The 15,813-nt window shown below is 36.7% G+C and overlaps 1 protein-coding gene across 3 annotated transcripts in view; it reads right to left on the minus strand.

Moving 5' to 3' along the window:
• NWD2 (NACHT and WD repeat domain containing 2) overlaps positions 1-15,813 on the minus strand; it is a 55,685-nt gene that overhangs the window by 17,347 nt on the left and 22,525 nt on the right. For 2 of the 3 annotated variants that reach the window (XM_069856166.1, XM_069856165.1), the window contains exons 2-3: positions 15,068-15,156; positions 9,985-10,101 (exon numbers count right to left, since the gene is read on the minus strand). In XM_069856166.1, coding sequence (XP_069712267.1) covers positions 9,985-10,101; positions 15,068-15,156 — 206 coding nt within the window. Of the gene's footprint in view, positions 1-9,984; positions 10,102-15,067; positions 15,157-15,813 lie in introns of those variants that run through there. The other variant, XM_069856167.1, reaches the window with a different exon arrangement.

Raw genomic sequence — 15,813 nt, forward strand, 5'->3', positions numbered from 1 at the left:
ACCAAGGGCTACAAAGTTAGTCCTTGGGATCCCTGTCTCTCCTCTGGTCACTTGCTCTTCGCTGCCTTCTGTGAATCCTGGGGTTAGAGACCTAACTCCTTGTTTCCTCATCCTGCTCTTCTAGGCTTTCCTCTTCTTGTAGTTAAATCCTTCTTATGAAATAAATAGGTGTTTTCCTCTTTAAAGCCATACATTTCAGTCAAATAGCCACTTTACTCAGCGAAATATGTTTACCATGATGTTAATAAATGTATCTATTAGCTGAAAAAAAGCATTGCTCAGTGATACATGAGATTGCTATAGACAAGAGAGACATAAAGAAAAACAGGTGAAAGACTGACATAACTTCAGTTTTAAAAGACCTCAAATTTCTTAGAAATGTTTTGTCTAAAAGGCATACTTATAATCAGATGCTAATACCGATCAATTTCTTTAAATTTATATATATGTATGTTTGAATGAAAGACAGAATCACTTCAGCATAACTACTAGAAATTGCTCCATTATTTTCAAACCTTACTTTTTTATATGTACACTGGCTACAATCTATGTCCTGTCTTTCATATTGAATTTGGACCTGCCTAGGAACAAAGGCAGGGAACATATGCAGAATCTGTAACACATATTTACCCTCTGCAGAAATGTGGGCTTAACTGAAATAACCAATAATACAAGCAAATCATGTCTTCAAAATCCAGAACAAACAATTACTATACCAATTTTTAAGGGGCTTTTATTTAATAACCTATTCAAAGAAATTTAGTAGAAATATAGGCCGCTTTGTTGCCTGTAGGTTGTAGCTCTATTGTTACAGTATCCAATAGAAAGGACTTATGCCATATGAGATGTTCAGCCACAGCCAGATATTTTGGGGAAAAAACCCAAAACAACGAAGGAACAAAATAACAGGATAAGCTGGAACCTTGTTTCTAAGAAATAAAGATGATCTGAATTGAAATTAAAAATTTAGTGCCAGAAAAAAAGGAAGAATAATGTCCTTTTAAAAAAAAAATATTTAAAGCAAAACCAGCTAATTATTCTCAAACTCAAAGCAAAAATGCTAATGGCTAAATGACAGTGAATCATCTGAACAGAAACCAGGAAAGTATATTTACTTAAATTTATTTTCAATGCACTAATAATTTCAGTAAGAAGAAAAACAAATATATGAATTAATTGAAAATCTTAATGGAGCACATATGTTAACTGCTTGTTAGGTGTAAACTCCACACCGTTAAGCTGAAGGGAACAGCTGAAACCAAGATGGAGAAAGCTGTAGTATGGCTTTTCATCTAAACCAAATTTAAGGAAGCTGGAGTTCCAAAATAGCTGGTGCCCAAGAGATGTCCTGAAAATAGCTGGTTTTACCCCTCCTTTTTCCTTCCAGCTGCAATGTGGAACTGTGTGAGAGCCCTCTGATACATACACAGAGAATACTCTGGTTCAACAGCTTTTCTTGCCTATTCATGGTAGTTATCAAAGGACAAAAGTTATGTTAAACTGGAATTATGTCTCCCCCCAAAAAACTTCCATTACAAATATAAAATATGAAAAAAGGCCAAAAAGGAACTTGTGATTTCTAGGATGCACAGGTCAAAGTGCCTTCAGAACAGCATTTTTCTTCTACTGCCAACAGCTGTAAGGCAGTGCAACTTAGCAGACAGAACATCAGAGCTGCTGCAGAGCTCTTAAATCTTCTTTCCACTTTTGCTTCATCTTGGTATGGAAACTGTTTACTTCCTGATGCTTTTGCCGCTGCCTCAGATTAGCTATCTATGAAATGAGGCTCATGATAGTTTACAAAACAAGCATTTCTATTTTAAGTGTTGACATGCAAAGGATCTCGTGGAATTATGTATCAGCAGTGATAGGACTGTTGCTTTACCTTTTTTGCCCTGTTTAGTTTCTAAGGGAAAAAATCATACCATAGAGCAGTATCAAACATTTTAATTTGATATTTCTCCCTACCTAGGTGATGATAATACTGTCCACACCTCAATACTGTAGTTGAAGATTATAGGTAAAAAGATTTAGTTTTAGAACTTTACTGACTGTACAAAACATAAAATAAGAAATACAATTTTTAATTGAATTTACTAAAGTGGATAGAAAACTGATGGCATATTAAAGACACTTCTGTGCTAAGAAACAGATATTTTTTTCCACCTGCCTGGATATGCGTTTATGTTCCTTGGTTAGAGAAATATTGCTGTGTGTTGTTTCACAGAGCCACGCTTTAATTCCACTCTTCCTTTTTTCCCTAGAGGCACTGCAGAAGTACACTGTGGGGGCTATATGCATTTCGGAAACTTGAGATGGGTATTGCTTTCAATTCCACGAAAACCAAAAAAGTTTTGTTCAACTACTTTGTAAGAAAACTGCCTGGAATTGAGACTGGAAGGATGAGGTGCAAGTGCTGAAGTTTTTGCTGTGAGTAACGTTCCTGACATAAGAAGTAAGAAGAAAATTATGGTAAAGTTACCTGATGCTTAACCTATCTCTCAGAAGATTAAAGAGAGCAGCCAAATCCAACTGTAAATGAATCAACCCCCTCAACTCTGAACTTCACCCACAGTGCAATATTTTTAAATGTCAAAGATTTTCCATAGTGGTAGGGAGATAATGAAATAATGATAAGTAGTTTCTCAGGACACAGTAGGTAGGAGCTAACAGCCCATCATGTAGAGTGAATGTCCTTCCTCAGAAGAACCTCATAACCTACTTCCCTGATACACTTTGCTTTGTCAGAACACTCCTTCTTCCTGACTGTGAAAGTATCAGTGTCTTCCACTACACTCCTTCTGTCTTCTACATGATTGTGAAGCACCAGTTTTGTTAATTTTGTTGCTTTCACTTCATTGTTTTTCATTGCTGGGTCTTTGATTTCCCTGAATGTGGGTACAGGTGAGAAAATCAGTCAAAAAGAATAAAATTAGGAAAAACAGAGGTAGGGTAGAGGAAGGACTGGAGAAGATTTTGCCTACCTTTACCTATGAATTTGATCTGCTCCCTCACTCTGATTTCTACTCAAAACAAATTTTATCATTTTCACTTTGCTCTTTATCTTCAAAACTGGGCAAGAGATTTCTTGACAGGCATGTACATTTTTTCCTGAGGAGGGATTTTTAGAACTGCAAAACCTACTCAAATCCTACTGCAAGCACATACACACACTCTTAATTGGAAACAGACCTTATATACTCATGCTTTTCTTTAACGTAATTAATCTATGTTTCTCAGTAACATATATAGCCACTATAAAGGTATTAGAGTGTGTTACTTAAAGAGTCTTATTAGAGGCAGAGATCACTCATGATATAACAGAATTTTTAACACCCCTCCCAATTTTAGGAGTCCTAAAGCTAGTTGTAACATGATACGACATTTCACCGCAAATTTCTTTTTGCTGTTTTTTTTCCCTTTTATTAGAGCTAAATAGATTTGCATCGTTGAGTCTACAAATGAAAACCTAATTTTGTAATTAAATGTCAAGAAAATTATTTCACAACTTGCATAGCATAGCAACACAGTCACTATGAGCCCGATATGACCCATGACTGTGTAGTGAAGCACCTAAAACACTGATAAGAAATGTGTTTTGTAGGGATATGAAATAAATGAAGGCTCAAGGTAAATTTTTAGTATAAGGTACATTAGGTCCAGCAGATTATAATGCCATCTCTCTATAGCACCCAGAATTTAAAATTTATCACAGTATGCAAAACTAGTAGCACAATGTAACATCAAATCTGCTTTTCAAGTACATATGGAATGGGCTATATTATTTTGACCAATTCCTGGATTTTGACGACTTTTATTGATGATTTTTGTATCCTTATGTGCCAATTGTAACAAAACACTCTTTTTTCCAAGCCAGCTGGCATTGGTTTTATAGCTTGTTATGTGGGACAGTTGGTGGCTGGTACTCTCTGAACATATACTTCATCAATTTTGTTTTTCAAGGATGAAAAGAAATTATTAGCTAATTCCTTACACAAGAAGAGTATAATTTTCTCTCCCCAACAATGCTGGCAGTATGATGGCCCAGCAAACTTAAGACTGATGCAGAAGTTTCAGTCCCTTCTGTATGTTCTTAAATTATTTACATGCATTCCCTACTTGTCACATGCTTGGAGGGAAAGAAGCAGTTTTTCTATTTATTAAATTGCTATAAATTTGAAGGAGGCCAGGAAGGACAGCAGCATAGTTGCACAATGAAAGGAACTCATTCCTATGAGAAGAAACTAATAATCTAAACTGTAATAACATTAAGGACAGAAAGCAAAAATGTGGAAGGGATCTTCACAGAAGCTGGACGGAAGGAAAAAGACTAAGGCAAGCACTGTGATGACAGAGATTAAAGCTTCCCTTGGCTTCACAAACCACATCCCTATGCACTTGACAAAGCTTATGAAGCAAAGCGTTACCTAAAGTATTCATGGTACCAATAATTGTTGCAGCCAATTCACATCACCAAATATTACCATGAGAATGGTAATCCTAGTAATTTATTTTATATTAAAAATATATCCAGCTTCTCCTAAAGCCACCTTCACATTTCAAAAGCTGTTGTCCTCCAAAACCTACCTATTATTAGTTTTCCATTTCTAATACAGATGACAAAAATCACCTTTATGAATCCTGTTAGCTTTCACTCGACATACTTCAAGAATGGAATAGACCAAAATAAAACCTTACCTATGTTAACTTTCCATTGGGATATCTTTATGCCTTTTCTAACACTGATCTTTAAAAGGTAACCAGACTTAAAATTAATGGTAAGTGTACAAGCGATAAACACTGCCAGCAGGTAATAGGTCAAGTCGTTAGCCAAATGTTTAAAAATTCTCTAGTAAATCTCCATGGAAATGAATGACATATAGAAAAGATCATCAGGTCTTAACACTTCTCTCAATAAAAAAACTGTTGTGCCTATGCCATGCAGTGGCATGACTGAGAGGCAGAACTTTGGCTCTGCAAAAATACGTGGCCAGGCAATAAGCACTTTTTCCAGCCATGAGTAGCATTACAATTCCAAATTATCTTTAAGTGGTCTAAAGCATTACAATAATTTCCATACTATGCAAAAAAGTTAACAAGAAAAGAACATGTAGTTTCCTCATGCTAATTACAGTTTCCATAGCATTCTAAGTAAGTACTCTTTGGTTCATTTTTTCAGGGTGGAATGGAATAAAAAATTACCGTGTGAGGTTTTCCAGTTATGAGAGAAAGCAGCATATGATGATTAGTTGCCACATTGCATGCTAACAAAACAGTATCTCCTAAAAAAGAAGCACCTTGCAGTGAAAACAAATATTTTAAGAGAAAAGAGGCAACACCTTGTAGATGCATACCAGTATTACTATGAACACTGATACTTCTAGCCAAATTTGACAGTAACCAGACTGAAATTTGAACTACTTACTTTGTGGGTAAATGTTTGTTTCTGGGTGTGTTATTGATAAACTAGAGAATCCCTGAAGTGAATCTTTGTATTTGAGAAAAGTTATATATGCTAGGTGCAAGCAACAGCATTAAGATCCATCTTTGAACTTAACAACTGCCTGCTAAATACTCTAAAGTGTGCTGTTTCTTTATGCAGAATTAGCATTGCAAGATTTAGGATTTCCAGCCCCTCTCACTTCTGTGCAATAGCTGATGTTGGCTTTCTGATCTACAGTTTCATTTGTAGAGCAGACCATCACATCTAGCTCATTACAATACCACCTCAGAAGATGGTTTGGTAAAGCTTTTCAGGGTCAAGGGAAAATAAATCTCGTAAATCTTATGCTGCCTATTTCCTCCTCTACAAGTTACATAAAAAGATGGAAATTTGAGTTCATGCTAATCTTGTTTTCGCTAATATGGTCATTTGTATTAAATATAATATTTAAACTTTCTGGAAGGCAGCACAAAAAAATCTATTTATGTCAAGAAATACAGTGCTTTAGCAGAAAATATGTCGTTTTCTTACCGTAGGCTGAAAATGCAAGCTATTTTAAGACCACATAAAAAATCATGCAGTTTCTGCGTTCCAGGGAAAAGCTGCCTGATGAATATTGTGGCTATTTTCAATGGGATATGTTTAAAAAATGGATAAGCATTTTTAGACCCTAGATTTTACATTTAGAGAATCAGAGATGATTCACAGGAAAATATATTCCCAGCACTAAAGCAGATCAAGGAACTCACTCACAATAGCTTCATCATATTATATCACCCTGTGCTTGATTCCACTCTGTGTGAACATGTGTTGTTCAGAGACAAACAACACAGAAAGAGATATATACCCTTTGCTTATTAGTCTGGAGGCTGTGAAAGAAGACCAAGGGTTTCTGAGGAGAAAGTTGTATGCTATGTCTTTAAAATTTAATCCCTTTATCTGTTTTGAAGGGTTTCAAAGAATATACAAAGCTCTACTTTGACATTCATGGAAAAATCTTTCCTGCTGGTAATCTAAAACAGGATTAGCTTCTGCAGACATATACTTTAATTCAGTTTAATGCCAACAAGTCCTATGGAGCCATTCCTGACATGTGTGACCCCAAATCCATTTAAGGTAGAGGGACTTCGCATTTGGATGCTTTTTGAATTAGATGTGGGGCAAGAAGAAAATTAATAATTTGGTATTTGTTTCTTGGAATATACTGGGAGAGGTGAGCTGTTGTGCCCTGTTTGGTTTCAGCTATTTCTCCTAATTCACTTAAAAACTATACATAGAGCTGCTTCCTTAAGGAAAATTAAACTCTGAAATGGACCAAGCTGCATGCTTTTCACAGCATAAATATAAACTGGCTGTTTATATTGTTTGACTGACTTTAGCCTCCCTAACTTAAAATGCATGTCAATTTTCCCAGAAGAGTAAAACCAAAATGTAGCTCAGGTGTTCCAGAACCTACATATATTTGGTTTTCACATTAGGAATAAACCCTAAAGTAACACCAGAACTGAAATGGGAGTTGAGGAGATTCAGCAGAGCTGGAATAATGGAATTTGGAATTTTGTCTGAGCTGGAATGCACTCAGAATTAACTATCAACTATTTGTACTAAGCAAAGAGAACCAAGTAGCAGTGAACTTCATGAAATGATTAAAGCATTTTACTGTAGAACCAGAAGGATCCAAAGATATAAAAAACACTTCACTTCTCAATTTACCGTATTTCATCTTCGATTTGAGGGTGATTTAAAGACATGTCAAGTACTGTACATTCCTAATATTCTTTTAAAATCCTACCGGAATCCCAATTTTATAATGTTAGGTCTTTTTTAATGGTTCATTAGTGCTGAAATTAACAACAAGAGAGGAATAATGTAAATTACAGTGGGTCTTCAGAGTAGGTAGAAAATTGTACTATTAGGTACTACTAGGTACTATTCTTTGGATCACCTAATATGAATGATGGGTGGAGAGAATCTCTTAGGTTTGTACAAAAACCTATCATTGAGCAAATCACTACAAGCAACAAACTATTTAATTTCCATTTCATTTCAGGGCCAGGTTGGATGGGGCCTTGAACTGCCTGATCTAGTGGGAGGTGTCCCTGCCCGTGGCAGGGGGGTTGGAATTAGATGAACTTTAAGGTCCCTTCCAACTCAAACTATTCTATGATTCTCTGATCTTACTGTTTTCCAGGATGTAGTCATGCAAGAACAGCAGTTCAGGCAGAGACTGTGTGGTGCTGCACAAATGGAAGAGAGCATCCATGTGTTATAGCTCGCCGGGTGTGTTCTAAGAGAAATGCAGAGAAGCCTGTCAGTTCTCTCATCTGTACTAAGGTGTAATCCACAGCAGGTTAGTACTGGAGTATTAGTTAGGGAACCCCAATAAAAGGGCAGTGAACTTATTCTGCAAATAATCCCAATAGACTAATGACGACCTAGATAGGTCAAGGCCTTAACTGATGTCAAGCACTGTGCTTGGGTTCCTAAATTAGCAGTCTAACTCCCTAGCGTGTCCTTGCTGTTAATGGAGAAATGGTCATCCAGAAGATGACTCGGATATTAGTGGAGGTACCTATCCTTTTTTTACTAGCCTTTTAAAAGCGTCAAGACTAGATCTGTAACAGACGAACCCTCTTCACGATCAGTACTAGCTGAGGGATGATTAAATAACCTTTACCATCACTCTACCATCCTGTTTGTATTGCCATCTCTTATGAATTTACTAGGAAACATAACCCAACAAAACGTAAAGGTTCCAGTGATCCACTGAATATGTTTTGTCTTTGGTATTGATATGCAATTCAGACTTTAAGTAGTTCGCAATTTAATAAATATACCTCATTTCAATTTCTCCATGTAGGTTCCAGAGACAATCAGTATGATTTCTACATAAAATTTCTATGGAAAATATTTTTCCCCACAGAAATAGTACTTTTCCCCTCATAAATAAATCTTGATAAATTATTCTATAGATGAAAAATAGCATAATATGTATTTCCCTACAGAAAAGGCCATGAGTTTTTAAATGATCGCATATAGTAAGCTCTGATTTTACACAGCAAAACCCCAGCCAAACAAAAACCATAACCTAACCAAAAACCAAACAACTCCCCTCTCTCTTAACTGGATCAAGTGTTGGTAGAGCTCAGGCAGCTGGTAAGAGGGGGACTGTACATTCCAAAAATGTCACAGGAAATCAATTAACCATTTTTTTCCAGAACTGCTTCCTCCTTTGAGTTTATGAATATGTGTTCATTCGCTTTTGTTGTTCCGTATCTGACTTCCAACTCAGGCACTGCATTTCATTTTCTCTCCATCCAACATCACAATGCAGGAAACAAAGTGCCACAAAGAAACACTTTCTAAAATCAATCTATACTTGCTAGTTAATTCTGAATAGTCTGATTTAATCCCGGATCTGTGTCTGAATTAAAAAGCAGTAACTGAAAAGTAGAAAAATACCCAGATGAGCGGAAGTGTCACATTTTATAGAACTTTCTCAAGAAATGGGAAGTTGCCCAAAGCCTGCAGTGCCAAACTCATTTTTTAATTATGTTACTATAAATTAGAACTAATTATGCTTGTTGGAGTAGAATCATCCTAAATTTGTATTGTAAATGAAATAACTACCATCCCACTAAGGTACAACAAAGAAGAGATTTCTGTAATTTTGCCAGTCTAGTTTTCAGGAGAGCTATTACTCTGGCCCATACTTGGAAAACCTGAAATAAATACTGAAGCTGTTGGCTCAATGCAACCTTTTTGCTAACTGTTTTGTTCTGGCTAATATTTATGATTTCACTTTAGTTCTTTCTTTCGTAACAATATCAGGCAGGCAGTTCTTAACAGCTTCAAAATTCTTTATGAACCACTGTAGAAGTGTTTCAGGCTCTCTTTTAGGCCTAATAAGAAAAACCAGTGAAGATGTATGTTCTTTCCCAGCTTTACTGGACTCCTGAAAAATCCTAAAAGCAAAGCTTGTTCTGACCACAGTAAAGAGATGGCAAGACTAGGAAAAAAACAAAGAATCAGAACTCCCTCAAATTGTCACTGACCTCTGGTCTTTTCACACTCTCATACAAGGCATCCTAAATTGTCCTGGGTTTATGACATGGAACAGCAAAACACAGATCAGAGAAGACAATTCCTGACTGCTGCTGTGCTTTTGTATGTAAGCCCTTCTAGGCCAGTCAATAATGCATGTAAGGAGTGCCAAGAGTTAATTAACGGTGGCCTCCTTAAACAAGCAGACCATACTTCTGTTGCGATAGCAGTACTATCACACCTTGTGGCTTCTAAACCCATCTTGCTGTGGGGACTGGTCATGAAAGATCCTTCTTTCCTCTCCACTAATACTTAATAATCACTGTTGAACTACAGTGCTGTGCAAGGAAACATTTGAATGCAGTACAGCAAATTTACAGTAAGAAATGTCAGATATTTTAGAAGTAAGAAAATAATACATTTGTTACTGAATCATGCATGTTAGGATAGCTAACATTATATTTTGTTGTAAAGTAAAACATTATCTTTATACCCACAACAAAACATGGACCTGCAGAACTTTTCAAGCAATCTTCTAAGAGCTTCATACGAGTCTTTTGCAGCTCAGGACTGTCCCATTCATCTGCTTCAACTCCCCAGTACAAGTCTATGACCTGGAAAATAGTATGCAATATTGTTACTTTATCATACGCCCTTTTTACCTATCAAATTAAAAATTTGCTTTGATAACACTTTGTGTACTGCTAAGCATTGTTCTGCAGTACAGTAAAAGGCAATGGGGTCTATATCCAGTCCTTAAACCAACTGGCAGGGTTTCCTTAGGTAAATGACAATTCAAGCCTCTTATTTTCCCTCCCAGATAGTCCCTCCTGGGACAGTCTTTGATTTCACATTCATATTTTTGAGCAGAGATTAGCATGACAAGATCTTGATTTGATGTCATCTTTTTTTTTTTTTTTTGCTACTGGATTGCGTATAATGGTTAGGTAAGAATAATGACAAAAGCATTGACAAAATCCTGGCTCCATGGAAATTAATGGGAGTTTTGCTGTGATTCACAGTCAAGACACCTTGTGTCACTTGTATTCACAGGATATAAACTCATCCTGTGCACATGGCTCAAAAGAAACAATATGTGCAGTTCTGTAATATCGTACTTCCTTTGCTAGCTGGTCTTTGTTACTTTGGAAGCAGAGATTGTATAGATATGCAGTGGCAGACAGCTTGCTGTTCAGCCTTTCATCTGTACCTACAGCCTCAGCTTTGTGATGGTAATCAGTTGCAAACAAACTCCTGGAAGAAACTGGAATATGGATGTTAAATTTACTTGAAGAAATTAAGTGATGAACTGTGATTTCACTAAATATTTTAACTAAAAGGCTGAATTCTTACTGTGGGAAATTAAATTTCAAACAATAAGGATCATATATATGCATTTATTTTGGAATAAAACATGGTACATTCTGCTACTCTCTCATTTAAGCTACTCTTGATTGTTAACATCATGTAACTTGAACAAAAAAGTCCAAATGGATAAAAAAAATTGTTTATTGTAATATTATTTGTACTGTGGAAGCACTCTGCTGTGACCCCAAGAAACAAAATCACAGAACTAGCTGTTGTCCAAACGGATCATAAAATCAGCCTGAAGACCTATTATAAGAACTAATAACATGTTGACGCAAAAGAAAAATTTACCAGTTTACAGCTGATTAATCTCCTTGGGAAATGTATCATAACAATAAATGTCACAGTTTAAGACCTTATCCTACAAAAATTTATGCCCATGTTTAATTTTACTACCCACCATCTTGTTGGTTGTTTCTGCCAGAAAAGTTTGGGACATGTGTCAGTGTTTGCTGGAGTAGGCATATTGTTGCCAAACACAAGAGGTAAGATACCTTCTGCCTGGCGATTAGTGAAATAGCCCAATGTATATAATGCATAGTAGCTCACACTGCCAAGAAAATACACTTAGAATTATTTTTCACAGAAACTCTGTTTAAAATTTTGCTAGAATATGCAGCTTCTGCTTTACAAAACTGCACCTCAAACAGCCTACGTTATTTCCCTCATTTGCACTGATTTTTCTCCGTCCTTTTCTCTTTTAGTCTCATCAGGAAAAGTGTTCCCTCCTTCCTCTCTCCCTTCTGTTATTTATCTATATGACTTCATTACTGACCTTCATATTGTATTCAGCTGTCTCATTACTTGAATGATGTATGACAAAGTATTCTAGTCATAAAATTTGAGGATCTTAGCATACAGACAAAAATATTTGAATTACGAGTTGAATGAATTTATTGTGCTGCTCAAGTTCATTTGAAACATAAAAGCAATTTCTATTTTAATTAACTGTTCAGAAATCACATTTACTCTGTAAATGCAGCTCAGCAGCTGCCTTCTGTGTGTTATAACATTACAATTATTTTTATTGGGTAACATCATTTTGGCACACAGTATCTTAATGTGTTATAATTTTGTCCTGCAAAAGGAAATATTTTAGCCATCAAACCTCTGAAGACACCAGGAATTTCAAAATGAGGGGCTTATTTTTTTTGCTATCTAAAATAAATGGGATTTAGAAAATTAAAGAAATGGAACAGGAAGATAACTGTGTCTATGTTGAAGTATGTTTTTACTGATACTTGGAAAAACTGTGTGACAAAACACCCACTTGAGCTTTCAGTAAAGCTGCCACGGTGAGATGACAACCAGTGCTCTGTGCAAGAAATACTTATACGTGGTGGACTGATACCAGCCTAGGTTCAGTGCCACACCAGTCATCTAACGAGATTTTTCATTCATAATTCAGTGTTTCCTTTTGCTTATTTTAGCTTTTGTCTTACCAATCTTACAGCTTCACACAATTTCCTAAGTAAATGAAATTACCTTATCTTTGTCACTTCTAGCTGCTTAACAAATGTGAAAAAAAAACTCATTCTCACAAAGTTCCACTTTCCTTCTAGCAAAAATCATATGCTGAAAATTATTTGAAACAGTTAATTGTTCCCCAGAGAAAAAGAGTATGCTGCTAATTAACTGTGGTTAGTTATCTTCCAAAAATTTTCTATGAAGACTATGTTCTTTTCTGCCCTCCCCTAAATAAATACTGTATTTCACGTACAAAACACCATGCACTCTGGAATTCTTTTTCTCAGCTTATTTGCTTTCTGTTTTCACCAATGCCTGGTTTTCAGAAATATTTTGTGTTTCAATGGAAAAGGAAGTCCATTGAGCAAACAAATTCATACAGTGATTGAGTATATTCAGTTCTGCTTCCACACACGTAGTGGTTATGTTCCCTAACAGCTCCTACCAAATTTAGGATGCCTGAGGGATCTCAAGCTTTGCAACAACTGAAACACTTGGTAGGGCAGCCAGATGACCTAGCAGAAGCTGTAGCAATGAGTGTATTCAAATGCATTTCATTTGGGTCATGATTTATCAGGAAGAGAGCATGTATAAGACACCCTATGTTACAGCACATTTGTGGTAGTCACATAAAAGGTATTTCGTCTTTGACTAGTAGATTATGTATCAGGATAAAATGTTGTATGTGCTGCTCTGTACAGGGAAATATAAATTTATCCCTGTGTCTGAAAAGTGTTCTTTTTTGATACCACTACACTAAAAACTGTAGTCTTGATTTTGCATGCTAACCTAAAAACCTCAATGTATCAAGAATGGAAAAGGCGAAAAAAAATGTTTTGATAAAGTCTACCTCAGAGCCTCCTCCAAAATGCTTTACTACTTTCCCTTGGTACTTTTTTTGTACAAGTTTTCCTACTTTTCTTCCACAGTAATGAAACAGCTTTCTAGCTGTTTTCAGAAATGTATCAGTGGAGCTGTCTCTTAGACCTCATATCACATAAGGATGCTCCTAGTTTTGAAACTATGTAATAAAATAATTTGCTTCCATGAATATCAACTAGAATAAACTTAATTATTCCTCCCCTAGTGACTACATTACAATCCATTTGAAGACAGATGCATTTCCTCTTACAAAGAATTCAGTGGACTATGATCTACTTGGAGGAGACATTTCCCACCTGTCACTGAGATGCCTCCTCAAAGATGACTGAGAAATAAAGAGTTTATATTTGTCATTATTATCACATGGTAGTAACAGGAGAAAATTGCTTTATTATTTTAATATCTTTTGCTCTTCCTTGCATGTACCACTGCAGCTGGGATTTCCCAATCAGCTGATGAGCTAGGACTTTCAGATGAAATTCTTTAACAGCCATAATCAAAAATCACTCTGGAGCTTACCACCATGCAGATTCAGCAATTCCACTGTGACTCAGGGAATCAAAACCAAATATCCTAATTTAAGAACTTGTTATTTTGATTAAAAACCAGCTGCATGAGCACCAAGAATAATACACTGGGAGAAACAGGATATTCCCTAAAAAGCATTAGCTGTTTCCAAGCAAACTATACTCTGGAGAGCTGAGTTTTTGGGGTCACTAAGACAGGAGAACTAATTGAGGCTTTAGAACCAGAATGAAGAGACTGAGAGCAGCCCAGTAGAGAAGGACCCGAGAGGTCTGGTGGATGTGAAGTTGGACATGAGCCAGCAATGTGCGCTTGCAGCCCAGGCAGCCAATCGTGTCCCGGGCTACATCAAAAGAAGTATTGCCAGCAGGTCAAAGTAGGTGATTCTGGCCCTGTAGTCTGCACTGGTGAGACTACACCTGAAATACTACATTCAGCTTTGGAGACCTCAGCACAGTAAAGACATGGACCTGTAGGACTGGGTCCAGAGGAGGGTCACCAAAAGGATCAAAGGCCGGGAACACCTCCCCTGTGAAGAGAGGCTGAGAGAGTTGGGGTTGTTCAGCCTGGAGAACACTTCGATGAGACCTAATTACAGCCTTTCAGTACTTAAAGGAGACTTGGGGGAAACTTTTAGCAAGGCCTGGAGCAACAGGACAAGGGGTAATGGTTTTAAACTACAAGAGGAGAGGTTTAGACTAGGAAGAAATTTTTTTTGCTCAGGGTGGTGAAACATTGGAACAGGTTGACCAGAGAGGTGGTGGATGCCTCATCCCTGTAACAGTCAAAGTCAGGTTGGATGGGGCTCTGAGCAACCTGATCAGGTTGAAGATATTCCTGCTTACTGCAGGGGAATTGGACTAGATGACCTTTAAAGGTCCCTTCGAATCCAAACCATTCTATGATTCCATGACAAACCCATAGTTAGAGATAACCATTATGTGAATATACAGATGGTGCTACCTCAATGATGATTACAAGAAATTAAAAATAGAAGTAGAACACATTAGTTCAGATGTAACATTATTTCCTCTTAATACTCTGAATAACTAAAATACAGGTGATTTCATAAAGTTTCTGATGTGAAAGTTGCCATCGTGTTCCCATACTGCCTTTACCACCAGTGCAAGGTTGCATTGTAAAGCAATGTTGTATTTTCATCTATTCAGAAAAATCTGTCTGTCAAACCATTTAAATACATCAATTCAGTACAATTAACAAATGAAATCCAATTTTTTCAATGTTCTATTTTACCAATGATATTGAAAAATGTCACCTGCCCTAAATAGTGTTAATTTCAACAAAAAGTAAGACAAGATTCAAAACAACAAAACCTACCTGAAATTCCAGCCCATAGTTTTCTCTGCAGAATTCTCTCAGCTTAGGATACACATGTTCTCTTAGGGCGCTCCTTTCTGCTATTGTATCTGTGTTGGAGAAAAGATGTTATTAACAATATTTATATGAACTCTGCTCTTTTAGTCAGAGACACAGATTTATCACATAAAGAAGAGAGAATCCCCACCACCCCTACCCCCCACTGAAAATCAAGTGCTGGGATTTAATCTCCAAACTCTGTGTGGAACATTAAGCTTCATACACAACTTAATATTGCAGCATATTGTAATACAGTGCAGCTGAATTAATTTTGTAATTGAGCAGTCAGAATTTCTTTATCAGTTTGACTTCTCTTTAATTTTCAGGAACTTGCATTTTATGAATTAGAAACACCATGGAACAAAGAGATACACCTAAGATGAAAGAGATCTCTATAATTAGAAATAAATCAATAACATGAATTAATGACATCGTGTCAAACATTATAACTTTCTTCACATCTTTCTATGACAAAGTGACTCGGCTGCTGGATGAGGGAAAGGCTGTGAATGTGGTCTTCCTGGACTTCAGTAAAGCCTTTGACACAGCTTCTCACAGCATTCTGCTTCAGAAACTGTCAGCCTCTGGCCTGGACAGGGGCACACTCTCCTGGGTGGAAAACTGGTTGGATGGCCGGGCCCAGAGAGTGGGGGGAAATGGTGTGAAATCCAGCTGGAGGCCAGTGACAAGTGGGGTTCCCCAGGGCT

The sequence above is a fragment of the Phaenicophaeus curvirostris genome, chromosome 4, assembly GCF_032191515.1.
Source record: "Phaenicophaeus curvirostris isolate KB17595 chromosome 4, BPBGC_Pcur_1.0, whole genome shotgun sequence".
NCBI lineage: Eukaryota > Metazoa > Chordata > Aves > Cuculiformes > Cuculidae > Phaenicophaeus > Phaenicophaeus curvirostris.